Below are 26,992 nucleotides of genomic sequence, written 5' to 3' on the forward strand. Positions count from 1 at the left end.
TGAGCTTACAGTACAAAACACTAACACCAAATTCCATCAGAAACAAACTATCCTGTTAAAACCACATTAGGGAAAAGAAGTGTTAAAACCCCCTGAGTTCCGAAATGCCTCAAAGTGTTTTGCAAGCAGTTTACCTCAGACATTGGAGTGCCCCAGAAGTCATTTTGAAACAGATTTCTTAATGGAGTAGAAGGATGCAAATCTTTATTATCCAAAATTGCTGAAACATCATCAAAAACAAAGCCACAAAAGAGACTGTTCCAGTAGCAGGCTGACACCACACCAACTATTAGTGCTGCTTCTTTCAGGCTTACATCAGCCATCTTCTCGAGGAGTTTTTATGGACAAAAGCTGAAATATGGACAGAAACTTGAGTAGTTTTAATGATTAAACTTGATAAATAAAGTCAATTTAAGACATCTAATATTTTAGAAGCTAATGACGCCACATATCTAAAAATCAGTAAGATGGGAAACTTTCCTCAGGTCTTATCCATCTTACACAACTTTGTGTTTAAAAGAAATACTCCTATTAAAAAGTCTCACCCCTGAAAAGCCTTCACACAAGCTGGATACACTGCTACATTGCATGTTTTACTAAAAAACCCAGATGATAAATTGTGATATAGTTTTTAGCAGACAGCTATGTGGTTCAAGTGAATGCTGCAAAAACTGGAAAACCATGAAAATTAAGTTCTCTAGAACCCAGAGTAATTTAACATACTGACACAGAACATTAAGTTATCAAAATGGCAGGCCATGTGTTAATTATTCATTATTTTTAATTTTAAAGGTGTTTCTCAACAAATTTCAAAAACAATTAAAAACCCAAATTTCAAACATTTTGAAGAAAAAGCAGGAAACTTTAAGAACTTCATAAATAGAGGTGTTCAAGAACAGGTAAAGAAGGACATTAGTAACAATAAAGAGTTAAACTTACCATCGAAGCTCACACTTTGCTCATTTGCACTCTTCACAGAAGTTCATTAAAAGGTCTTCTTTTTTTTCAATTCTGCCAACTGCTCTGTCACTAAATGTTCATGAGAGTCCCGTCTAAAGAAAAGTAGCATGCAAAAAAGACCCTACAAATGAACTCTATCTTATTTTCTCTCACCTTGCAAAAACTGCCTAAGCCCTACAAATTATTACACAGAAGTTTTATGATTATTTAAAAATACTATATAGGTGACCTGATCAAAAGGTGCAATTACTATATATTGGGTTGTTCGAAAACCCTGTTACACCTTGGAAGATAAGAAGGTAATTACAGGTCAAAGCCATTCTTTTTGACCACTGATTGTCACAGCATGGATTACTGCCAGTTGTTGGGGCCAAAGATACTGAAAAACTACAGCCAGCTGAACACTGACTTAGTTGTAAGAAGGAGAGATGATTGAACAAAAATATATAATATTTTCCCCAAAACTAAAGAGGGGTAACATCTATAGGGACACAGAACAACTAATAATAGCCAGATAATGTGGATCCATAAATATGTAAAAACACCAGCCTTATGTCTATCAGGATTCACATATCAAAGCTGATGAGTTATTTGGAAGCTATAGTCTGGTTTATTGCCCTAAACACTGAAAGGCTGGTGATTTTTTTTTTTTTTTGCTTCAGTTTGTTGGGTTTTTTTAAACTGTGTTCAGATTTAAGTATACTACCCTTTACAAATCGGCCATAGAGATACTTCATCCAGATAGGTAACCTGAGTTGTGGTTTGTAGCCTGGGCCTGAGAGCGTAACAATCACCTATCACAACTAGTGGTAAAGGAGCAGTAGTACAGGAAGAAATACCACTGTAACAAGATGCAGGTACAGTTAAAACCAAAAACCAGGACAAAGATCATTTAAAAGGAATCAAACCAATCCATTCAGTGTTACTCACATAACGGTAGCAAAGGGCTTTTTCTTTTTCTCTTAATAGTACTTGGGAACTTTTTCAGAGCTGTCACCACCTTTGCAACTACAAAGAAAAGGAGAAAAACCCACAAAGGTAAATGTTAAATGATGTTGCTACATCTTTTTGCCAAGCTAAATCAGAATCAGAGTACTTTAAAACTAAGATTAAGCCAAGATTAAGTCTGAACATATTTATGGTCTTCTTGGCAGCCAACAAAATCTTATTAAGAAAACAAAGTGTACTGCAGGAATACATGAAAAGACAGCAGACTTTTGAACTTCAGCTCACCGAAGTTTTTTAGTTCCCCCAGGCTCCACCAAGAATGTGGAAGAGAAGAAACTGCTGTTTCTCACCCTGCTAGAAACAGTTTGAAATTCCTTGTTTGCAACAGCTTCTGAACAGTGTGCTTCCTACTTCTTGAAGTTCACCAGTTCTACTGAAAAGCAGTGGTATCCAAAAAGGACATATGATAAACATGTAATGTTTTTCCAAAATAGAAGCCTACACTTTCTAAATACTGTGTTCCAAAAGCTAATAGGGCAAGACAATATTGCCAGACAGAACCAACCGTAAGAAAAAGCATCACAGGGTGAGTAGGTTTTCAACGAATTTACTGTATTGGTTGAAGCTACAAGCCCTTGCAGATACTGCTTTAGGTATCAAAAAGTAACACTGAGGTAATTCTTTAACACCTCTATTTCAGAAACATTGCTGCTACGCAACTAGGGACAAAAAAGAGATTCCTAAGCTTAGCCTCCTATCAAAAGGGAATTCCTAACTTTAATTGCTAGCTCCTCAACTACTTTTTGTAGGTTTTTACTTTACACAGAATATATGTCAAGACAGTTACTTATCCCTTTATCCTAAGCAATCTTGATGCTTTCACAAGCCTTTTTTTTCCTTTCTGAATTACTAGTATTTCTTCTACCCAGAAGTCTAATTTTACACCACTGCTGACCATGCTGTTCCTTGACAGAACTACTTTTCCCTACATACCACTGTAGGCAAAGCACTGTTTTCATTTGAATGAGAAAACTGTTAGGCATAAAGAAATCAAGATTTTAGCTACATCCTAAGTCAAGTGGCTAGCCCACCATCAGAGAAATCTGTTCGGAACACCAGAAGAAATTCACCTTTACCATCACATCACTCCTTTACACGCACATTTCAATCACAGATAGGACTGCAAATCTTGGCAAATACATGGCTGTAATTTGGTCTTTCAGGACAAGTATTTGAGCCACAGACACACTAGGCAATTCTGAAGAGCTTCCTAAATTTACTATAAGGAATGAACACATGCAACAAAATGCATTGTTCTGGTTGTAGCAGCAAGTCACACAACACACTGCTTGAACCATGCCAAGCTTGGTAATCTCAAGTGCATCAGACCACATCCCTCTCAAATTATTGTGTTGTGCAGAAGTACTAGGAGGTCTTGGCAACAGACAGGCAACAGACAGGCACAATGGAAATCTGGAACAGCCCTCATTTTCCAGCAAACTGCTTCCAAGGCAAACACAAAGAGAAAAACTGGAAATGCAAGGCCATGCACAATCTGTAGATCGCACAAAACTGTATCACAGATACTTTATTACTTCGGACTTGCATACTGCCATTCTAAAGTCTTACTTTCCTTAAATATACTGTAAAGATACATAAAGTTAGGAAAATTACTTCTTTCACCTGGCCTGATTACAGGGTAGTTTAACGTTCTTGCTGAATTGAAGCATAAATATGGAAAAGATGATTTTACAGTCCTTTATGTTAGCATAACAAGGCAGATTTTGAGGAAGGCTCACCATCACAACTACTACTTCCTATCTGCCACTATAGCTGGGTCCACCACCAAACTCCAGGCTTCAAACCTTGAATGACTGATCAGCACGTTGAGAATGCAAGACTAAAACAGAGGGAGGCTTATAAAAAGTTCATCTGTAGTTGGTAAGCCAGTAAAAAGTATGTCTGCCATTAACCTCAGTGGAATACAGCAATTACTATTTGGCAGCCAACTCACTTTTCATGCCAACTAATCTGTTATCAGTTCCATGTGGGAAAGTAAGGAAGACTACGCAAGACTGAGAATCTCACAGATCAAAGATGCCCAAGAGGCTGCTGAAGCATTGGTATGACAGGGCACCTCAAGCGAGTGTTCATACTCCCTCCCCTTCTTGCCCAATAGACATGTTGAAATTTGCTATTAATGCCAAGTACGGTCTTGCAAGTGCCAGTACTTCACCACTCCTAGCGATGGATGTATTGATAAATACCTGTAAAACACTGCTGAACAACTTGTTTGTGAACACAGGCTTGCTGTGATGAAGAACCACATCACTGGTTGCTCTAACACATGTAAACAGATTGACTGTCCCTCAAGTCATTTTTTTTATCTCATCTACCTTCTACTTTCACAGCTTGTAAGACTGCTCATCAAATAATTTAACCATCCCTCAGGTTGTATGACTGCCAGTCTGTGGTCTATGGAACAGCCACAGAGCCCCTATTTGACTGGATAAAATCAGGAGAGACACGTACTTCATTACCAAGATTTCTGTTGGATGTTTTAATTTACAACAATATCTGACCATGTTGTGAAGAATATGTAGCTGAAAACAATAAACAACAAGATAAGCCCTGTGAGACAGAAACTGCACAACCTTGAGAGCCGATTGTGGAAAAACGGAATGCCCAAGCTCTGCAAAACACCCAATTGTTAGTCTAATTTTCTCAAGCTGTTTGGCACATAAATCTGCGTTTTGCACTGTACTGTTTTTGTACGTATACAGAGACATTAAGTGGAAACGACAGACAAGAACCACAGCTCTCAAGTAGGCTTGGCTTGTAAGGCATGTAGTTTTCCTCTTCAAAATTATCGAGAGCCCTCTACCAGTTCATCCAGTCTTCTCCTTCAAGAATTATATATAAGATATAACAACAAAAAAAATTACAAAAAAAACCCCCAACACCCAAACCCAGAAAACTATTTCTCTACAATCATTACCATATCCATGACACTAGAGAAGGTTTAGCACCACATATTGCAAAATACAGTAGTCTGCACAAAAAAATTCCACACAAAAATTACATAATGATGTTCTAAGAGTATCCTCATCTGGGATATTTGGGAGCGTGGAAGACATTTTCTTACTATATGAATTTATGAAAAATTAGGGTATATATATAGGTAAGAATACAGCTGCAACCCCTAAACATGCAACAGCTATTTAGCACTTCATAATTAGCTATCAACTAAAAAAAGCATGCTACCACCTTACATCAACAACAGACCACTGCAGGAGAACATATTCTTGGGTTGATTAGAACATCTTACTATCTAATTTTAGAAACATAAACAGACATTTAATTTTTTTCTTCTACTGGGTAATGGCATTTTTACACTCTGAAAGGCATTAATAACAACTTCTGTTCCAATCAGCCCCACTTCAAAGAAAATGTTCTATGCAAGTCATTTCTTTCTTCTTTAGAAAAAAGACATGAGGAGGAGGAGTAGTAGTAATAGAGAATTTGAGAACCATGGCACTTTTGTATGGGAAAAAGCTTGCACAATCCACCTAATCCTGCTCAGGATTGCAAGAAACTGACAGGAACAAATGTGATCATTAAAATTAGTCTCAAACAGATGTCACAATTGCAATGTTTCAACCTGTTCCAGCTTTTGTATGAAAGCTCTTACTACTCCCAAAAATATCCAGCCTAACTGACATATTATTGATACTTACAGCTTTTGATACAAGTCAGTATTTTAAAAGTCAGTTCAAGCTGTCAGAAAACCTTTTAAAATATTCACCTTATTCACTGTCCATAACAGAACATTAGTTACGACGATCTAAAGATTAATTTTTTAATCTCATATTTTTAATATATTTTCATTCACACTTCATTAAATATTCATAGATATTAAAAATACACCTGACACTTTTCAGTCATACCAAGATACTAGCATTTTCAACCATAATCTAACTGCAATTGCTCTCTAGAGATTACGATGTAACAAGAATCAGTGAGGCAACAGTCTGTAACTCCACAGCGTCACTTTAATAAACAGCACTTTGCCTGTGCAATGTGAAGCAAAATCATTATGTAAATCTCAAGGAACTCACTCAATTTTGTGTTAGATTAATTAGGCTGCTGGTAAGAAAACACAGGCAATTTGCATATGGATCAGGCAGCTCCTTGAAAAGCTTTGAAAACCAACTAATGAGCATTTATGCTCATACCTAATCATAAAATGTGGGCTTCCCACTCTCCTGTTTGGAGTTCTAAAGCCAGTGAAGAGACAGACACACACAAAGGAGCTGCCAAAAAATAGTCGTGCATCTCATTTACTCTGGAGACATGTACTTTGATAACCACTGAAGGTCCTTAACTGTTTAAAATGTATTTATAGTTCACACAGAAAACCTTCACATTATCCAAGGTGGAATAAAACAAAGAACTGTTAAAACCCTCCTAGATTTATTTTTATTTTTACAGAGGTGAGCAACAAGTTCATCCAAGAGCTGGTGGCTGAGTTTATGAATATCAGCAGAGATACACACCACGTGTTACCAAACCCAGTAGTAGTCACTTAAAAATGGCACTTTAATACAGCTTCTGAAGCTCTGCTAATATCCTAATTTGTCTTACCTACTTTCTACCCTTAGAAAGAGTATTTTTATTTTTGGCTAAATGGAACACACTTTCTCCTGACTTGATATGAGTGTTTAATGACAGAAAGAGATCATAATTTTGTTTGTTGTCCCTCTCCAACACAGACTTTAAATTTAATCGTCTCTTAAAAATGTCACTCCAAAGCACAACTCCAGTATGAAACCACTTAGATGCACAGCTGAGATTTAAATGATTTGGCTTGAATCTCATATAGGAGAAGGCAAGCACTATTTAGGAAAATGAGAGGAGGAAGAATGCGAAACATGCCTGGATTCTCCTTTCATCTTGCCAAGATCCTAGAGCAGAATGTAACAAGAAAATTTTATTGTGGCAATCGTCCCCGGCAAATACTACAGGATAAAGAGGAATGGGATTAAACTGAAGTACTCTTCATTCCCCAGCAAAGAAATGGCTACCAGCTTTCTCTTCATACAGTTCTGAAAGATCAACTAGATGAGGAATGGCAGCTCTGACATAGAGTCAAGAGCACTCGTTGCAGGCCAGAGGAAAGATTACCCAGGGGCAAGACTGTGATGAGCTTGCTGGCAACCAAGCAGCTGAACTAACACTCCGGACATTTTAGAGTACTCTGGTACAAAGAAGGACCAAAACATAAACCAATTTACAAATGGGCAAGAGAAAATACTGGTTTAGCTGATCGTTTAGCTTCAATTTGTTCAATACAACTGGTGCAACAGTCAGTTGAAAAACAAGCCACATAGGTATGGTTTGTATTTTATAGCTTAAAATGATTAACAGGATGTCACACTTCAAAGCCAAACCTTTAGGGGTTTTTTTTGTTGGGTTTTGGGCTTTTTTTTTTTTTTGCTACATTCAAACAGTAACAAATAATACCTTTTATCTTTAGAATAACTACATAAAACATGATTAGTGTCTGCATAGGACACTGATGCAAAAATAGTGTCTAAAATAATGCTGATCAACCTAGAAATACAACAGCAAAAACTGCGTGTTTGTTAACTCCAAAGAATAAATGACCAAAAGCTACATGGGTGGCATAAGCTGAAAAGGCAGCCTTTAGACTCTGCTATGCATGTCCTTATTAGTATGCTTTGTTTGTATGCGACTTCTTGTGGTATTTTTAATAACATTCCATTAAGTCTTTCCTATTGCAGTTTTCATATTAGGTCTTTGAAATGGCATACTTCTGGCACAGTTATCAAAGCTGCCATTTAACGTGGATGTCTAACAGGGTAGGTCAAGCTATGTACTACGGAGCTACAATGTTCTTTGGCCTCAGAACTACAAGCATGTATTCCTGCTAAAAGAAAATCCACTTAAACAGTTTGTCATGCCATTAGATGTGATGCAGAATAAAGGAAAAACTAGTTCACTTACTCAAAGGCATTCTGTATTTTAAACCTTTTCTCATTTTGTGTAGTGTTAATACTTCTTTTCACTTTGGAAATTTTCATGCCCACCTCAAAATCACTTTTAGTTCTGCATCAATCTTCTTTACAAGCTGCTCGACACAATTATAACCTACATTTGGCTTCACTACCAGTATATACAATGGTGTCTTTTCTGTTGATTCTGTAACAGAACAGTCAAAAAAATGCCGAAGCACATTAAATAGCTATACTGGCCTTAACAGCTTGTTGACCTGATGGAAGAAGATTTTTTTTAAAAAAAGTTCCTATTCAGAAACATCCTAAAATCAATGGATTGTTTTATTTTCCATTTCAAAGGTGTACCCATTTCCTGAAATCTTGCAGCAGGGCAGCATTACTCTCTATGGATCACCCATTCCACCTATAAAAGTGCCTCCTGCTAAGAAACACTGTTTTACACTTAACCTTAGCGTTTTTTGTTTTTAGCAACATTTCCCATTCATTAAATATAAGCCAGTCTCTTTCCCTTCCCTAACTACACAGTTCGCTTTTCTTACCTGATAGAGCTGCAATTAACCAGTCTCTGGCTGAAGGTACAAAAGTCTTTACTTTCAGTTCAAGAATGAAGAGTTATGTCAAGACTGGAACAAGTTGCATAACTGTAAGGACTGCCAAGCAGCTTGCATCTTGTCAGCCTTCATTAAATATCAACACTAATCAAAAGATAAAAAAAAAACAACCACAAAACGATGAATAATCCAGGAAAAGGCAAAAGTCCAAAGATGACAATATAATCACCATTGCCTTTCCATTATGAAAGAAAAAAACAAATCTTTTTCAGCTCTCCAGAGCTACTGAATGTATTCAAAGACATGCCTTGAACGGTTGCTGGTTTTCCTTTTTTATTTAAAGTGATGTGTTCACATCCATTTAGCTAAAACGTAAGATCCTAAACTTTTGGGGCCATCAAACCACTACAAACGCCCAGACTTACTCGCTGGCCACCAGTACTCAAGAGATCCCAGTAACTTATAGATGTGATCTTTTCCTATATTGCTCTGCATGCTACCTCCTGGGCCTCGACTATTACACATTTACCTATAAAGCACACGCCTATCTGAGCAGTGTCGCAATCCTCCCGTCGGCCGGTCAGAGGGGGAAGAGCACGCTGCCCACCGCCGGGGGAGTCTGGAAAGGCCAAGCCAGGGTGGGGGCGGAGGGGGCCAGGGAAGCGGCAGCCATCAGGAAGCCCAAGGATGGGAGCGGGGCGAGCCGGCGTGCGGGTCCGTAACCGCTCCAGCGGCGCGGAAGCACGGCCAGGGACCGAGGCCGCAGCGCGACCCGGCGCTCAGCAGGCGCGGAGGGCCCGCGGGTGAGGCCCGGCAGGCCCAGCCACGGCAGAAAGAACCACCCGCCGCAGCGGAAAACTAAGCGGGCTACGCCAGACCCAAGCCTCCCAGTCCCCCAGATCCCGTCTGTGACGGACGAGCCCCCAACCCGCCACTGCTCGCCCTACCTGAGACTGCGGAAGAAGCAGCTTCGCCGCTATCGCCCACCGTTCGGGCCGCCGCCAGGCACGGCGCATGCGCACAGCGCCCCGCACCCCCGCCCCGCGGCCAGCAAAGGCTGTCGGGAACCGTCCCGCCGGGTCATCGGGCCCCGAGGCATGCCGGGAGCTATGGTCCCGGAGGAGCCGCGTGGCACGCTGGGACACGCAGTCCGCCCGCAGCGGCGCGGGGCTGCGGCCCGGGGCTGTTCCGGTCGCGGGGTCACGCTGCGCCCCGCCCGTCCCTGCCCTGCGTGGCCGGGCAGTGCCTTGAGGTGGGCAGCGCCCGGCTGGCGCCGCGGGGGTGGTTGTGCCCGGGAGCGTTGACTTTCCCCGCGCGGGGCAAGTACCCGGGTCCTGGAGCGGAGCCGGCGGGAGAGTTTGGTGGCGTTGCCCAGCAGCGGCCGCTGCCGCCGCCCTCGGGGAGCGGTGAGGTCGAGGGGCGGGCGGTGCGCTGGGGAAGGAGACTGCGACGGCTGTCGGAGGAGGGGCGGCCCGAGTTCCCCGGGGAGCGCCGTGGAGAGCGGGCAGTCGGGCCGGCGGGCCCCGGGCAGAAGCGTCCGGTGGAGGCCGTTGCAGCGGTGCCCGCTCTGGAGTGCTGCCTCAGCGGTGCCCCGCTGCGAGGCGGACGCAAAACATTCTGGTTTGTGAATTCAGCGGAGTCAGGCGAAACAGAGGCAAAATTGTCTCTCGGCAGCACCCCGGAGGGGCTGCGGAGTGTCACTACGTCCTTCCCGGGGCTGGAATATGCAAAGGGAAGGAAGTAGGGCCCCTGCGAAAGATGCCGCTTTGACTGGGGCTTTGTAGTTAAGCTCTAGTGCTCTGTCGAGCCAGTAGATGAAAGCTGGTCTGGGTCACGTCAGTTTAAAATCAGAAGTAGCTTAAACTGGGTTAGTCCTGGTAAACTAATGTGGAGTTAGCAAATCACATCTCCCGCATGACTAAGCCTTGTTTAAATATATGTGATTCTGTGCTACACGTTATACACACCTTTATGGGAAAAGAACAGCTATTCCTACTGGTGCTGAATTTCGCTGTGGTGGTAAGGTATCATCGTTGTAGCATAGCTGCCTCGTTACATGGTTCCCTGTCGACAGCAAAGGATGTTATTGTTCTGATAGTGCTTGACCATGCCCACCGGACCACCTTTTCTGTCCGCCCTCGTCGATCTTTGTAAGATCTGGCCATTTTATGTATGTTTGCTCCTTTGACTAAGTCAAGAAAATCTTGTGATAACTATCATCAAATGCCCATCTATTTCAGCACACAGATCATCAGTCAACCAAAAGCACAGATTCTAGCTGAGGGCAAGGGATCAGCTAATTTTATGATGGAAAACTCTTCGATTAAATAAGTTCTTATTGTCCTCAAGTATGCACATACTGTGGAACATACTGTATGCTTAGGTTGTCCCCCTTACACCTTACTATAGCTGGTCTCCCAACAAGTTGGATTATTCTATGTACAAATATCTCTAATTTTGGATAAAAATTTAGGATTAATACTTTCTTAAGACATTATAAGTTAAGAGAAGGATTTGGAAGATGGAAGGTAGGAAAAGATTGACAGTAGTAAGGTTGTGCATTTGCTTTCAGAATATTTTTCATTGTTGAGCATTTCATACCCATAATTTCTACATCACGTTGTTTAAGAAATAATTACTGTAAGAAATAATAGTGTTTTTTAAAAAACAATCCTTAAATATGTTAATGAAACCAAGTAGTATTCAATTAACTGAAGAACTGCCAAGATCAGTATGCACCTGTATGTTATTTTCTCATATTTTCCTTTGCCATCTACAACAAAGCGCAGAAAAGCAAAAATGTATATGTGATGTCAACTTTACAAAGTCATGGCTTATATGGAACGCATGTTTTCTAAAATATTTAGCCAACACTGAAGGAATGGTAACTACAGGGGAGCTCTCAAACAGGTTACATGTTCAGAAAAGATGAGTAAATGTTGATTTTTATCCTCCCTTAAGCTACAGAAGGATTTCAGAGTTTTACAGCTCTTCTCTCAGACTGATAGGTGTATTTTTTGTAATACCAGTTCAGCCTTTCATTAAGAAAGGAAGTTTCAGTTGTTGAGTCTTTAAATAGCTGGTGGATAAGCAAGGTGGACAATGGAACAGATCTCAAAATATCATTTTCCACATAGAGCATTGTTACAGTTATTGACTGAGCTTGATTTTTTTTCTATAAAATACATATCCCAGCTGTGTCATTAGTTTTTTGAATAACGATGATTTTAATATTCTAGTTCGTTTTCTTTCTTTCTTAATTTTCTTAACTATTTATGCCATATTTATAATTTAGGTCAATAAGTAGATTAAAAATGTTATATTTTAAACTTGGTAGAATCTAATTTCTGAAATAATGATAATAAAGGCTAGAGACAGCTCCAGAGAACAGAATGATCCAAGACTTCCAGTCCCTTCTGTTTTTTTCAGGTACTGCATTGACTTCCAGGTATATGAGAAGCCACCGTGGTCCACAGCAACCTATTACTTACAGGTAAGCAGTAGAACAAAACTTTGCACGGCTTTCTGATCAGTTTTTTGTCAGTTTTGAGGTTGTTTACTATCCTTTATCAGTTCAAGTATTGTAAACAAAAGGAAAGGTTATTTAATACAAGAGTTTATTTTAGAAATTAATGTCAAGAAATGGATGTTCATAGTATGAAACTAATGCAGATGTTGATTGTATTTTAAATACTAGAAATGATTTTCTGACTACAAGGAGATGTTTATCCTACAAGGGCTGGTCCAGAGAGCACCTGGTTTGTTTGTTCATTAACATAAAAATACTGCATTGAGAGGTAGGGAGGAAAAAAAAGGCTATTAAAAGTTAAAATAGATGTTTTACATGCGTCCTAATCTTCACTGTTAGTGTCCTATATTCGTGGAGTATGTATGATGTAATTTTTAACTTGAAGAAAAAATGGTTTTACTGTAGTCTCCTTGTTTGCAGTAGAGTAAAATATGAACACAGTGTTAATCAGTGTTAGAAAATTGATAGTTATTAGAATTATCTTGTGTGGTTCAGTAGCCAGTCTCCCTTAAATCATTTGATGTAAAATTGATTGGCAGTGATAATGTCTGATAATTGTTATTTTAATTTTCTTTCCAGGGGAAAATAAAATCAGTATGGCACCCATTTTAGATTGGAAGAAGCTTATGAAAGTTGATCCAGATGCTTTGCCTCATCAAGAGGAACGAGCAGATAGATTGCTGGAGACTGTGTCCAAGGTACTCAGGGAGAAAACAGAAGATAAGGGTTTTGTTACACCTTCTTCCCTAAACTGTCTCTGGTCCTTCACATACAAAATGAATTATTTTGTGGATGTCATTGATACTTGTATAAACCCACTGTTGTCTTTTTCCTTAGGTTGATGGGAAAGACTTAAAAACTGAAACTTTGGAACACCTGATACACCTTTTTAAAATTACTCAGTCGCTATTGAAGGTTTGTATTAATCCTCACTTTCTACAATTCTGCAGATCCATTTGTTTGGGTTTTTTTTGTTTAAATGAAAGTATCATTAGTCTTTTTTTTTCCTCTTTTCCTGCACGGTGGTTACTTGTAGAAGCATTTCTATGCCAAGTGTGTGCTTGCACCTAATTATCTGTAGCTGTTGGGATTATGCCATGTAGCAGCGGGAAGTCAAGTGAATAGGACTAACATAGTTACATAGTTGAGGAACCTTAATTTTATAGATAGAAAATGTGACCAAGTATTTCAAACATTGGTTAGATATTGTAAGTTCCTGGTAATTATTTTAACTTTAATAGAAGTTTTTGTGGTAGGCTGATGTTTTAGAGTAAATTAAAATGTCACCATGAATGAAGAAACACCACCGTCCTAAAATTAATCTGATCAATCTGTCACACTTTCTTGTATGTACTCATAACTGTACTGAAAGTGAGAAATAACAGCAGCATAGGTTAGCACATTGGTTTTAGAGAGGCTTTTTTACTGTTTTTAATTTTCAGCAGTATGCTTTTGAATGTTAAGGTAGCCTTGGAGAACAAATTAATAAAAAAGATATTTCAACAATCTGAACTTAACTGTCAACATGAGGAAAAATGGGAGTAGTTTCATTTGTTTAAAGAAAGAAGATTGATGTTCTTTTCTAAATTATTTTTGTCATTTTAAACATGAGGTCTATGGAACATTCTCTTAATTTACATTAGTAGTAAATATTTTTTCTTTGTTTACTATACTTTTTTTCCCAGATGAAAGCTCAGGAGGTAGAGCTGGCACTAGAAGAAGTTGAAAAAGCAGGGGAAGAGCAAGCCAAATGTGGTAGGCAAGCCTTTCTATGCTGTTCCTAAATTATTTGTTAAATGTGTTTTTAATTGGTTTTTTGAAGTTTAAGAAACTGAACAAAATACCAACTGTTGTGAAGTCAGTTGCTTCAATGAAGCCAAATATTTAAAGACTAAGGTTAACCACTGTTGTTTGATGTACTTTTTATGTTATTGGGTAATTCACTATATCAGTTCTATTTTAACAGAAAATCAATTTAAAACAAAGGTGATGAAACTTCAGAATGAATTGGAGGTATGTTTTAAAATTTTGCTAGTTTATAGAGTGCTATTTGGTGGTGGGGTTTTAATTTTTTTTTAGACTAGTGTTTTAAGCTAGTAAAGAGATGTAACAGCCCTACATTTTAGCTAATATTTTTTTTTGCTTTTGAATATTCATCAGCCTCAGGTTTGCAAAAAAGCTGTATATACAATGATTTTTTTTTTATACTTGAATAAATCCCATTTATTTTTAGACGTATCTGGGTTATGTTGAAAGAAGCTAGTGAGCCTTTCCTATTGCTTTTCCTGAATGTTAGAAACATTAGTCTTAGCATCTGCTTTGCTTTTTTAGTTCTTTCTGTTTTGAAGAACTGTACTATATTTATGTTATTTTAACATTTTTAAGATGGCACAAAGATCTGCTGGTGGTCGTGACACTCGTTTTTTGCGTGATGAGATCTGCCAACTGGAAAAACAATTAGAACAAAAAGAGAGACAGTTAACAGATACAGAAAAAGAATTAGAAAAAGAGAAGAAAGTGAATGAACAGGTAAGAAGAACTTCAGCTTGGCATCTCTAAAAGCTGTTCTGGCACATCTTTTGAGAAGTTGACGTTCTGAAAAGATCCTCTGCAGTTAAAAAACACACAATTGAAATAGGACTGCTGTGCATTCATTTTCTGTTTTGTTTCTGGAGTTCTTCGTTTTCATAGTATGTGATGTTAGGATACATATAAAGGTTTTCCATGTTGTTTTAGCTTGCTCTTCGAAATGAAGATGCCGAAAACGAAAACATCAAATTAAGGAGAGAGGTTAGTAAAGAATTATTGCTGTTTTCCTGTATTGTTTACTTTATTTATAAATATATTATTAGCTTTCTGTATTTATATTTGGTGTGGCATAACGTTTAATTCTATTTTGGAACATTTCCTGGTTACTACTACAAAAAGAATATGGAATTTTAATCACATTTAGCAAATATATAGTACATCTGCTCCAAAGAAACTTAGTTAATTGACGTCAGGAGATGTCTACTTTTGAATTTACATAGTCCTACAGTGCATTAATTTTATCTGGATTTTGTGTTTGAATTTTTTGGTTTTTTTCTTAAATACTATTGACAAAAGATCTGGTGGATATTAGATGGGATTCAGATTATGCTTGCTGCTTTTGCAAAGGTTGCCCGATTGATTAAAATTATAAAAAGTCAAAAGTTAATGTAACAATAACTGCAGAGGTAGAGTTAACATTCTTTATTGCTAGACTTTTTTAATCATTCTCTTGAAACACTTTTTTCTAACTGTTTTTGGAAGAAAATGCATGTTTTGGGGCATTTAATATCTGTATTCTTGGCGTCTGAAGAGAATAAAATAGACAGCAAAAGTTAAATACGTGTCCTGGGGGGGAAACCTCGAGAATCATTCCTCAAAATGCCTTTTTGTGTATGTGTATGTATGTATGTGCGTGCACAGGTATAAAGAAAACTGGTTTATTTCCTCTCTATGTTGATTCCTATTTAGTCTTCCTGAAGCAAAGATAATTTCTAATACTTTTCATGCTTTGTTCTCTCCTTTTTAATCTGAAGAAAAAAAGCATAAAGAAAAAGGTGAGGCTTTAAGTTTTTTTAAAAGCAGACTATAGGAGTTTGGATGGGTTTTGACTGTCTTAGCTCTTTGTGTTAGCTTGCTAGAAGAGCAACAACTTTGTCTTCAGCTCTTCAAAACAGACTTAAGTTTGGATTGCTTTCTGTGCAGAATGAACAATTGCGTCAGGATCTAGTTGACTATCAGAGACAAATAGATTCTCAAAAAGAAACAATTCTATTACGAAGAGAAGAGGATTCTGATTACAGATCACAGTTGTCCAAAAAGAACTTTGAGCTTGTCCAGTATTTGGATGAAATTCAGGTAAAATCTATGTATGCTATTGGCATTTATTAGACTGTTATTAACAATACTGTTTTTCAAAAACCTATGTCAATTTACAGATTGAGTCATGTGGAGTCAGGGAATTCATAATGCAGTTGGGTTCTGTGATACATATACTTCACATTTGTGAATTTGGCAAAGGTAATGAAGTTACTGGCAATGGGAGATGTGTCTTTTATTTGCTGTTAGGTTTTGTTGAAATTGATGATTAGACACAAAATACTCTCTTCTGTGCTAATTTCATGTAGGACTTTTCAAGTCTTAAATTTAAGGTAACTATCAATTAGTGCTTATTCAGGTGTTAAGATGTGCACTTTTTAAAAGCAGCTTTTTCTTCTATTTTGCAGAATTTGACTGAAGCTAATGAGGAGTTAGACATTCAAAACCAAGAAATGAGGAAGAATCTTGAGGAATCAGTGCAAGAAATGGAGAAGATGACTGATGAATATAACAAAATGAAACTAATAGTGCAGCAATCTGATATTGTTATGGATCAGTTAAGAAAAGAGAAAGAACAGTACAAATTTCAAGTAAGAACTGATTCATATTCTTGGAAGTATTTTTTTTTATTTATAGTGTATTATATATTTTAGCTTAAATCAAAAAACATTCAACACACCCAGTTAAAAACACATGCTCTGCTGAAACAGCACACTCTAAAAGTAGTGTGATCTTTATAGCTGCTGCAAATTTTAAAATCTGACTGCAGATCATAATTTTTTTTGTACAAAAAGTTAGTCATACTCTGTTCTTAAGAGTCATGATCTTCCCTTGCTGCTGTAATGCTAATCTGTTAGGTTGCATGTGCTTTATGTGGTGTGTTTGTACATATACATTGGTTAAGCAAAACATTTCTGTGATATGATGTTCATCTAAATGGCATTTCTAGATTCAGGAGCTTTCAGACCAACTGAAAGCAAAGAATGAGGAGGACGATCCACTCATGGCAGCTGTAAATGCAAAAGTTGAAGAATGGAAGGTACTTTTTAATACTTTTTAATTATTTTTAGGGATTATTTCATGTGTTCTGATGGTATTTTATCTTCTTCTCAGAAAATCTTAGCTTCAAAAGATGATGAACTCCTGGAGTATCAGCAAACATTGTTTAACTTGAAAGAGAAAATGAAAATGGCTCAACTTGATGTAGACAGAAACAGTATACTGGCCCTTCAGCAGGTACAGTCTATGTGAGAAATCACACATGTATAAATTACCATTCACTGAACATGCTAGTGACAGAATATGTATTACTTCAGTTTGAGAATTATGAGAAAGGTTGATTTATTCCCCTACAAAGCTAGCTTAATAGACAATGCACAAAGGAAACATCTCTTGCTTTGTGTATGATCAGCGCTCTTGGTGGTTGGTTCTGTTACTTTCATATTTATCTTTTCTAACTATTAGTAGAGTGGTTGCTTTACCAGCTAGGCATCCATAATTTAATGTTTTAAAAATATAGCTTACTTTCTGTCCTCTAGATTTGTTAGTCGAGGAAGAGCCTTACCTAGTGTTTAATTTTCTGTGTTACTTTGCCTTACCTGGTGCCATAGTATTAAGTCTGTGGTACAGCCCATGATAGAGCTAGCTGAATTTAAGTATTGCTCATGTTAATGCAAAATTACGTAGTTCTTTATGATTTTGAATTCCCAGACTTTCTTGAAAAATATAAAAAGAATAAATAAATAATGTGGCCCATTAGGAACCCTGAAATATATATTATGGAAAGCACATTGTATGATACTAGAATGTTTTCTTGCCTTGCTTCAAGTTTTTTAAACAAATGTGCCATGACATTTGTTACATGTTGAGCCCTTGTAGATTGAGCAGTATGAGATCTGTTCATGCAGTCTTCCAAAACTTAGGAACAAAAAGCTTCTCACAGAAAAATAAACCTAAGTACAAATCAGCCTCTGATGAGCAGAAGGCAGTGGCAGCTGAAAGTAAGTTTGATAAGCAGTTGTAAAGGTTGTAGCTGACTAAATGGCTGTAGAGGTTGCTTTTTTGGATGACTGTCATTAGCATAACATCTTAAACAGTTTTGTGGAAATGAACATATTTTTACAGCAGGCACTTAAATCAAGCTACTGCACTGTGTTTTAAGGCAAAATGCAGAGCTTGTTATATTTCAGTGTATGTTTACATTCTAAAGGGTTTTGTTTAGTTCCTTTCAACTTGCCAAGCTTTTTACCTTTAGATTTGAAATGTGGTTATATTTGTCCTGTAAGAAAGCCTGAGCTATGGTTTTTCATAACATTGGTGTAAAGTAAGGTCAGCAACTCTTGAGATTTTTACATTATAATTACTTTCTGAAACTTTTCCCCAAGTCTCTTTTTTATCTTTTTCCTCTGTGTTCGTTTATCACAGAAAAAATAACATTAAGCGCTCTGTGATATTTCTAGAGTTCATGTATAAGTGCAGAAATATTATAATAGAAAGAGAAGTCACTTTCACAGTCTGTGTGTACTGCTAGATGCATATGCATGCAAAACAAGGTGTGATATGAATTTTTAAAAGTTGGATGACTTGATGAAAGGTGGTCCATAGCACAGCTGTCACGTATGAAGGATTGTTAGTCCTCCCAGTCTTGAAATTGTATCTCTCAGTTCCCACTGGCAATTGTTTATGAGACAGACATAAGAAACTGCGATCATCTAAGACTTCTCATCATACATTGGCTGACTCTTAGAGAACTGTTCCATTTAAAACTGATGTACTACAATAGTGCTTGTTTGTGCTTTAATGCTGTATTTTTACTCTTTCTTTTATTTTTCTTGCTTTGCGTTTATTTACCCAACTTCTAGATAATATCTGAACTCTATGTTTTAAGTACAATATATTTAATGTTCTATAGATTGTTTTGTATTAGCTACCTTCAATTTCTTCATTTACTGTATGGTGTTCTATATTGGTACTTTGCATGTGAATAAAGAATTCTTTAATGGAGTTTCTTTTTGTTTGCGTGCAGGGTGTGCAAGAGCGAGATGCTCAGATAAAATTGCTTACTGAGCAAGTCGAACAGTATACCAAAGAAATGGAACAAAATGCATTTGTTATTGAGGAATTAAAAAATGATCTCCAAAAAGATAAAGGTAATGACCATTTTATTTTAATGTCTATGGAACGGAAAATAAGAAACCACAAATTTACTGTGCATTCTTTATTCTCTAGTAAAAAAAGATCGCAGTATTTGAGTAATATTAGTCTCTAATTTTTTTGTTCATTTCCATTTTTTAAACATTTGTGAAGAGTTTAAATTTATTCACAGTATGTCAGTGGGTTTTATGGGTAATACAATGCCTGTTAAAACTATCTGGTCTGTAAAGGTTAGAGCGTTATGGTCTCAGCTCTATCAAGAATTGCAAATGAGTAGTAGCATGCAATTCAAAAGAAATTCTTATGTCTCTTACGTGCGTTTATTCTAAATGTTGTTTGAATGAGCAATTGGGGGTGAAAAAAAAGCTCTTATATGTAGACTTCGGTAATTACTTAATGAAAAAGCGCAGAAAATTAAGATCTCCTTTATAACATCACCTGGAGTGTTTTTTTTTCTTGCTTAATGGCTGATAGCAAGAGTTCCTAACTGAATTGTAAATAGATCAAGATATTTCTTTCCAGGTCACTCATCTCTTGCTCAGCAGAATCATATTGGGGATATGCAAGAAAAGTTAAAAATGCTAGAAGAGAGAACTAAGGAAGCTGAGAAATCTGCAGAATTAGCAGAAGCAGATGCTAGAGAAAAGGACAAAGAGCTTGTTGAGACTCTGAAACGAATGAGAGACTATGAACTGGTAAACAATTTGTCAGAGTTGGCAGGGTATCTCATGATGTTTTTAGAAGATCATTTTGTCCTTCAATTTTTTTTGACTGTGTTCTAATTAGAAATTAAATTAATAACTTCTGGTGCTAGGGGTGGGTTTTTTTGCTCTCTGATCTTTCAGAATAACATACAGTGGTCACTGACTGCATGCTATTTGTTAGCCATATTTGACAATTTTTAAAAGTTGTTAAAACAGTTTTAACATATTCATAGACGCTTCTGAAGTCCATTGAAACGTAATTGAACACTCAGGGTGCGGGGCATGTAGTAAAAGGAGTGAATTTTGAAATATTGACTCCTCTGCAGTCAAAAAACAGACTTGTGGGATCTGCTTTTTATTCAATAACTTTTACCATTGAGCATAGTAGAGAAGAGTGATACAGGTTGAAAAACATTTTTTCATGTCTGTGTAATGATGAAAGATAGAATTACAATTTACTTTCTTACATCTTGTGTTGGTTCTTTTGTTTTTACTTTCCATTTGGGTATTTACAGGGAATATATGGTTTAGAAGAGGCTGTTGCTGAAATAAAAGATTTAAAAAAGCAAATCAAAATAAGAGATCATGAGATTGAAACATTAATTCAGGAAGTCAATAAACTTGAACTTAAAATAAGTGATTTTCTTGATGAAAATGAAGAACTCAGAGAGCGCTTAGGTACGCTATATCAGTTATGTTTTTATTTATTTATTGTGTAAGAATTGAAATAACATATCAGGGAAATCTTTTACTATACCAAGGAACTACTTGGAAATAATTTTGTATATTCTAGTATTAGTAAGTAGTTTTGGTTAGTTAGGACAGACTGCATGTATGTACATGCTTGTACATATGTACTTGAATGTACATGACTGAACTTGGGTTACAGGTTGCTTTGACTGAAGAAATTAGAATAGGCTTTGTAGTGCTTTTTTTGGTTTTTATTCCTTTTTGACTGTACACTGCTTAATTAATTTAATAATATGGTATTTGGAAACCACAACATACTGAAGTTGTATTGCTACCTTGAAAAACAAAGAAAACTTTGGGCAGGCTTTTTTTAGATAGAAGAATCTAAACATAAATGTAGTTAAGTTTTTAGGTGGCATTTTATTGCATTTTGGGTTTTGATTTTACTGAAGTAAAATTATGCTTTCTTCTAGTCTTATTATATGCAGTATAAGATATTTGTACGTATATAGAGAAATATATATTCAACTATCAACATTTTTTAATTCTGCCTGATTAGTTACTTTCTTATTTAAATTAATTGCATCCTAATGATAAATAATGTTAATGTTCCTCTGTATTGAATATTTATACAGCATATACTGTGTTTTAGGTCTTGAGCCAAAGACAATGATTGATTTAAATGAATTCAGAAACAGCAAAGCACTGAAGCAGCAGCAATACAGAGTTGAAAACCAGATTCTTTTGCAAGAGGCAAGTGATACATTCCATTTTTGTATAAGATCCACATAATAAAAATGTATTTCAACAAAACAAAATACTGATCAGTGAATAATAATATGCAGATTGAAAGACTGGAAGAGGAAAGACTTGAACTGAAAAAACAGGTCCGTAAGTTGGCTCAGGAGAAAGGAAGAAGAGTTGCAATGATAGGTAGGATTATTTTTTTTACAAACTGTCCTTTCAAAAACATGCTGTCTATACTTACAAATAAAGCTGTGTTATATTTACTCAATTGTTTAAGTCATAAGGCTACATACATTTCTCTGAATCAATAGGAGCAGGTGAGTGGGTTTACATTTCCGTAGTCTCACACTCCAGTAGCTTTTTGACTGTTATGGCTTGTATCACTAAGAGTTGTGTCATTGGCTTGCAGTTCTTAGATGCAGGACAATCTCACCAAGATTTCCAGTACATCTATACGATGTATGTGTTTCAAAAATTTTAAAATTTCAATTCTGTGCCACCCAGGGAAGCATAATGTGCTCAGATGGGAAGGTTTACTTCTTACTTTGCAGGTAGAAAACTAGAACTTGGGTATACTAGAAGGAATATGTAACCTTGCTTGGTGACCTTTTAAAAAAAACATAATATATTACTTGTACGCTTACTTGTAATTAGGTTTGGATGCTGGTGATGTGCAGATAACTGATGGCTTTACTGAAGAGAAGGGAATGAATAAGAGGAAGTTGAGTTTCTTGAACAGACATGATATTGCTGAAGTAAAAGCAAAGGTCGGTTCTTAAAGCAAGTTCATAAACGTTTCTTGTATTTCTCTTTCAAAATAAAGATAAAGTTACTTTGCAAGTATCTGTACAAATATTTTTCTAGGTGATTTTATTAACTGCTTTTAAAAGTAAAAAAATGTCTTTTTTTAGAAGATTAGTTGAATTTTATGTATTTTTTGTGAATATAGGGTAGCAACTTATGTAATGCGGAAGGGAGAAACACACTTGCAGATAGAGAAACACCCATTAGACTTCAAAGTCAGAGAAAGATATAGCTGTGGGAAATCTACCTAGAATAACTTCTGGCATACTTAAGAATTTAGATCACTTGGAAACAAATAGAAATACTTGGGTTCATTTAGGTTCAAAACCTGTGACAAAGTGGCAACTAGTTAATGACAACTGTAATTCTGAAACTCTTAGTATAAAAGAGATTTTTATGTCACCAGAGTTCTAATTTACACAGACATCAAGGATAACAGATTATACTGACAATAGAGAGATGTCAAAAGACTTAAAATCAGACTATACAGGTTTGTTTTCTCCTTATCAGTGTGTCAGACCTCAGAGGCAAATAATCAAAAGTATAGAAGCAAACCATCTTTTCAGAATCAAGTGTCCATAACTTTTAATTCAGACCAGACAGGTCAGGAAAATTTTTGCCCAGGACTCTCTCTTAGCAAAAACTCTAGATTCCTTGCGCATCTGCTTTTTGAAAGCCAGTAACACACAAAATGCAAATAATGACATTGAAGGATAACAGGAGTATTTGCAAGTAGAGTTTTCTGATTTAACTACCTTTCAAGAAGACAGAGAAGGGAAGAAATGCCTAACAGAATTGTTGCAAGTAAAACCTTTGAAAAGTGGACTTGAAAGGAACAACTAGAACACTCAGGTCAGGTAGATCCTGTTGAAAATTGCATAGAGCAGTTGAGGAGAGAATTAGACCTTCTTAGGTCACAAGTGATACACTTTTATGGTATGTGTGTGTTTACATCTATTGCAGTTGTTTAGAAAATAAATTCAAACAATAAAAATCTGTTAGTTTACTTTCATGTTTATTAATTAAAGCTATAGGATAGTTCTAATAGAATTGGGCATTTTTTCTTCTAATAAAAAAGTGCCAGGTCATTAATTTTCAGTTTATTTGTTGACACAGTATTGAAAAATCTAGGCATATATTTTCATTCTGTCGGTGGAAGAAGTTTGCACAATGCTTTTCCACACACACATGGATAGGTACAAAGAGAGAACAGTTTATTCTAAGACCTTAGATATGTCTGTGTAAACAAAGTTCTTACCACTTTTCTTATTAGTGCAACTGCCTTGCATCTCATACAAATTGTTGCAACTGTATTTTAAATGACATAGTTCAAGGTTTATTTTTTTAAATTATTTTAAATAAATACAGAGAAATACAGGTGATGATTTCCAAGTGTTAGTTGAATGAAGTAGGGACTGAAACAATCCGTTGGTATGAATGATAGAAGATGACATTTCTGTTAAAAGATGCAGATGTTATTTGACTAGAGGATGTTTCCTACCTCTGGAGAGATCAGATGGTATAAAGTTAGACTTTTGGAGTGAGAAAAGCCTTTCCTTCTGGGAAACATCTAAAAAGTTCCTGAGTTGGTTCTTCTATCCTTTTATCCGTTTCCCTGCCAACTAACAAAGATAATCTGTATCTGTTTACAGAAAAAATATTTCTGGTGAAAAAATCTATTATTTATTAAAAATTATCTCTAATGATAAAATTTTTAGGTTCTCCAGAGGGTTTTTGAGAACTTATAATCAGTGAAAGAACAGGTTGATTTCAGAATACTTGCTGTGGTTTCTTTTATTCACATGATAAATCATATAAAAAACTATTCACTGGTAGCCTCCTAAATTTGGACCCCAAAATGCTATGTTAGTTTTCTGTATAGCAGAGGGCATTTAGGGCATGGATCAAACCAGTCCTTCAAAGTCTTGCAGACCTTAGGTCTTTACCAGAGTGTTGTTACAACTGCTGCATGGCCCAAGAATACGTTTCCCTAGACAGTATTATATGGGATACACCTTGTGTAATTCTTGTAGTGAATCCGTCTCTGTTGCTGCTGCATTTCAGGCACGAGATTCATAGGTGGACGAGGAAATTTTCATGAAGACATACTACAAATTTGAAAAAAGGCTGGGACTAGAACATTAGATTGCTAAAATTCAGATCTGTATTTTTTGTCTGGGAGAAACATCTAAGAATGTGATAAGGAAACACCATGGTTACAAAACTATATAGATAAACAAATAGATCTTTCCTCTCTTTAACTGAAAAGTTTTGGAACTCACGGCATTTCTGTCGAGCCTTTTGAGCTATGTCAGTGATCAATGGAAAGTATAAATTTATACACATGAGGCTTTTTTCAATCATACAGCAGTTTTTCCATTCTACAGGAGTATGCTTTGCTGTTGTGATTTCTCTTAAAATACTGTGTTAGCCAAGCTGTGGAATTAATAATGCTTACTAATTGCATTTTTGGTAGAAAAGAAGTGGGAGTTTTTATATTTTGGAACATAAGTCTTTGAAATATTTTTTATATATAAAAATGGAGATAAAATCCTATACTAATTACTTACTGTTGGGGTTTTTTTGAGAATGAGCAGATAATTGCTGATCAAGAGTATGCTAAATAGTTATACAGAATTAAATCCTAAAAAATGCAGAAGCCAGGCTGTGCAGGTAATACAAGGTTTTTTAAAAAACAAAACAGGATAAGTATTTATATAAAGTTTATTCATGATTTAAATAATATTTTCCTGATAATTTTATTGCTGTGAAGATGAAGCTATTTCTTTGATTGTTGCCTTCTATATAACACCTCATTGTGGTTTACATACTGTGTGATTTCACTGTTGAATATATATGGATTAGCAATCTTTTCAAGCGTTGATCCTCAACTTAAACACTGAGACGTAATAAAAATTCTAATACTAAAATTCCTAATTACAATTTTTCAGTTGTCTTTGTTCTTTTTTTTAGAATGAGTATCTTGAAAATGAATTAAGTGTGAGAGAGAGAGATCTGGAGAACAACAGGACTGTAATAGCCAAATTTCAATCTAAATGTAAGTTGCAACCTGTTTTAAAACCAGGGAATATTATCAGGTACCTGCAGATAGCTTACTTAGTTATTCTGTTTCTGTGATTGTGACCACAAACACCTGACAGTTTCTGTTTTAAAGGCAGTTTACTTTGTTATCTTTCACAATAATTGAATTTTCTGTGTATGTAGAAGGTTATTATACAGTCATTCTAATATACTTCCAAACTGCGGAAATTATGGTTGTGAATTGGTCCAGGTGTTAACACAATGATTACAAAACAATGAATGTAAATGGCATTTATCAAATTGGAATTTCTTTGAATTCTCGCTAATGACTTTTATTTTTTTACTTTGTGTTTTTATTATGTGTATCTTTGTGTATGTATGTATTAATACATATATTATGTTGCTAATTTTAAACTTAAATTAGGGATAGTACATGAAACAGAATTTATTAATTCTAAGTACATTAAACTAGGATCTCTCATATTTTTCCTTCCTGAATCAGACCTAATAAGGGCTTGAAGTCTGTGAGCAATCCCAGTTATAACAATTATACAATCTACTTGTGTAATTGTAGTATTTTTCTGCTTCCAAGGAGGTACTGTGGAATTAAACCCATTTGCTGCTTACATATATATGTATGTTAGCTGAAATAAAAATAATATAATTTCTCTAGAGAAGCATCTTTTTTTCCCAGAGAATGTGAGTTCTAAACATTTTTTTTTTTGAGTTTTTAAGATATATTTGTTGAAACTGCTCAAACTGCTTCAAATTTTGTTTCAGTCTTGAGCGTTCAGGACAGTTAGCCAGATTGTAAGGTGCAGAGAACATCCTTACAGGTTTGTTGTTTTGGGTTTTGTAAGTTTCCAGACTTGTTCTGTGCTGGAAACTCTGGCGTTCCACTAAGAAACTATTGGTGGCAGGAAAATTGGGTATTTTGGGAGTCTTAATTACAGCTACATAATTTAAATGTGCTCTTTTTTCCCAGTCTGCAGCAGGAGTTCCAGGCAATTCCCATATACTTCATTGTTCTACCCAAACATTTCCAAGATAGCCATGTTTCTGGATTTGTGAAAGCCAGTCAGGCTACTAAAGAAGTGAAAAAAGTGGCAGGAAACATTTGAGCTTGGAAGGTTCAAACAAGTCAGATGTATTCCCATGAAGTATTTAATTTTTTTTTTGTTGGTATTTCTCCAGTGAAATACACTGCAGATGTTACTAGCAGCTCTACTTTTACCTTCGTAATTTGTTATGTCTATCTATAACATGAACATTCTTTTTATATATCAAATCAACAAGTATTATTATGAAATTTCCTAGGAAACTGTAACTAGTTTTTTTCAATGCTTTTAGACACATTTAAAAATTTTATTACAGTAAAAGAATTATCAAAAGAAAATAAACAACTTGAACAAGGAATGAAAGAAATACTGCAAGCTGTCAAGGAAATGCAGAAGGATCCTAATGTGAAGGCAGGAGAAACAGCCTTAATAATCCCTAGCCTGGATCGTTTAGTTAATGTAAGCTTGCTTTCTGAACTATTATTTGGCATTCTAGGTTTTACAGCCTTTTTTTCCCCTCCTCAGTCGTTGGGTTTGTATAGTTAAATAGTAGCTTCCTTATACATATACTTCCTTAGTTACAATAGGAGTACCTAGTGTGATACTTGTTTAAAAATGCAAACTAAAACTATACAGCATTAGGAGAATTCCAATAAAAATTCAACAAAACCAAACCACAACCTTCAGCTGGATAGTATAAAACTGTCTTTGGCAAGTTTATTGTCCCAGTCATAAAGCTTAAGGTAAAAGTTTGTTTGCGTGTCTTTTATCTCTATGAAACCTGCGTAAAATGTTTAAGAAAAATTCATTATTCAAACATCTTACAAAAAAATTAGTGGGTTTAGAGGAAAATTTAACCATTTAAATCACAGTCTATGTCAAATACACCATCAGGAAACTGATAAGTAGATTTTACAACATT

The 26,992-nt window shown here is 36.2% G+C and overlaps 2 protein-coding genes across 14 annotated transcripts in view; one reads left to right on the forward strand and one right to left on the reverse strand.

Annotated features, from left to right (window-relative positions):
* The window catches only part of TMTC3 (transmembrane O-mannosyltransferase targeting cadherins 3), a 35,094-nt gene extending 25,532 nt beyond the window's left edge, over positions 1 to 9,562 (reverse strand). For 2 of the 3 annotated variants that reach the window (XM_055808302.1, XM_055808301.1), the window contains exons 1-5: positions 9,445 to 9,562; positions 8,486 to 8,641; positions 1,891 to 1,968; positions 940 to 1,052; positions 135 to 351 (exon numbers count right to left, since the gene is read on the reverse strand). In XM_055808302.1, coding sequence (XP_055664277.1) covers positions 135 to 323 — 189 coding nt within the window. In that variant the 5' untranslated portion in view covers positions 324 to 351; positions 940 to 1,052; positions 1,891 to 1,968; positions 8,486 to 8,641; positions 9,445 to 9,562. The remainder of the gene's footprint in view (positions 1 to 134; positions 352 to 939; positions 1,053 to 1,890; positions 1,969 to 8,485; positions 8,642 to 9,444) is intronic. The other variant, XM_005242645.4, reaches the window with a different exon arrangement.
* A 71-nt stretch (positions 9,563 to 9,633) lies between these two features.
* The window catches only part of CEP290 (centrosomal protein 290), a 54,828-nt gene continuing 37,469 nt past the window's right edge, over positions 9,634 to 26,992 (forward strand). For 2 of the 11 annotated variants that reach the window (XR_008747800.1, XM_055808299.1), the window contains exons 1-20: positions 9,774 to 11,990; positions 12,606 to 12,724; positions 12,864 to 12,941; positions 13,712 to 13,781; positions 13,993 to 14,039; positions 14,412 to 14,555; positions 14,763 to 14,816; positions 15,590 to 15,610; positions 15,759 to 15,911; positions 16,280 to 16,462; positions 16,822 to 16,911; positions 16,986 to 17,108; positions 18,898 to 19,021; positions 19,548 to 19,720; positions 20,245 to 20,407; positions 21,072 to 21,172; positions 21,265 to 21,352; positions 21,821 to 21,933; positions 24,944 to 25,028; positions 26,387 to 26,529. Coding sequence is in view for 10 of the 11 variants with exons in the window: in XM_055808299.1 (XP_055664274.1) it covers positions 12,623 to 12,724; positions 12,864 to 12,941; positions 13,712 to 13,781; positions 13,993 to 14,039; positions 14,412 to 14,555; positions 14,763 to 14,816; positions 15,590 to 15,610; positions 15,759 to 15,911; positions 16,280 to 16,462; positions 16,822 to 16,911; positions 16,986 to 17,108; positions 18,898 to 19,021; positions 19,548 to 19,720; positions 20,245 to 20,407; positions 21,072 to 21,172; positions 21,265 to 21,352; positions 21,821 to 21,933; positions 24,944 to 25,028; positions 26,387 to 26,529 (2,055 nt within the window). In the remaining variant the exon portion in view is untranslated. Of the gene's footprint in view, positions 9,750 to 9,773; positions 11,991 to 12,605; positions 12,725 to 12,863; positions 12,942 to 13,711; positions 13,782 to 13,992; positions 14,040 to 14,411; positions 14,556 to 14,762; positions 14,817 to 15,589; positions 15,611 to 15,758; positions 15,912 to 16,279; positions 16,463 to 16,821; positions 16,912 to 16,985; positions 17,109 to 18,897; positions 19,022 to 19,547; positions 19,721 to 20,244; positions 20,408 to 21,071; positions 21,173 to 21,264; positions 21,353 to 21,820; positions 21,934 to 24,943; positions 25,029 to 26,386; positions 26,530 to 26,992 lie in introns of those variants that run through there. The other 9 variants (XM_055808297.1, XM_055808298.1, XM_055808295.1 and 6 more) reach the window with 7 other exon arrangements.

Source organism: Falco peregrinus, chromosome 6 (genome assembly GCF_023634155.1).
Source record: "Falco peregrinus isolate bFalPer1 chromosome 6, bFalPer1.pri, whole genome shotgun sequence".
NCBI lineage: Eukaryota > Metazoa > Chordata > Aves > Falconiformes > Falconidae > Falco > Falco peregrinus.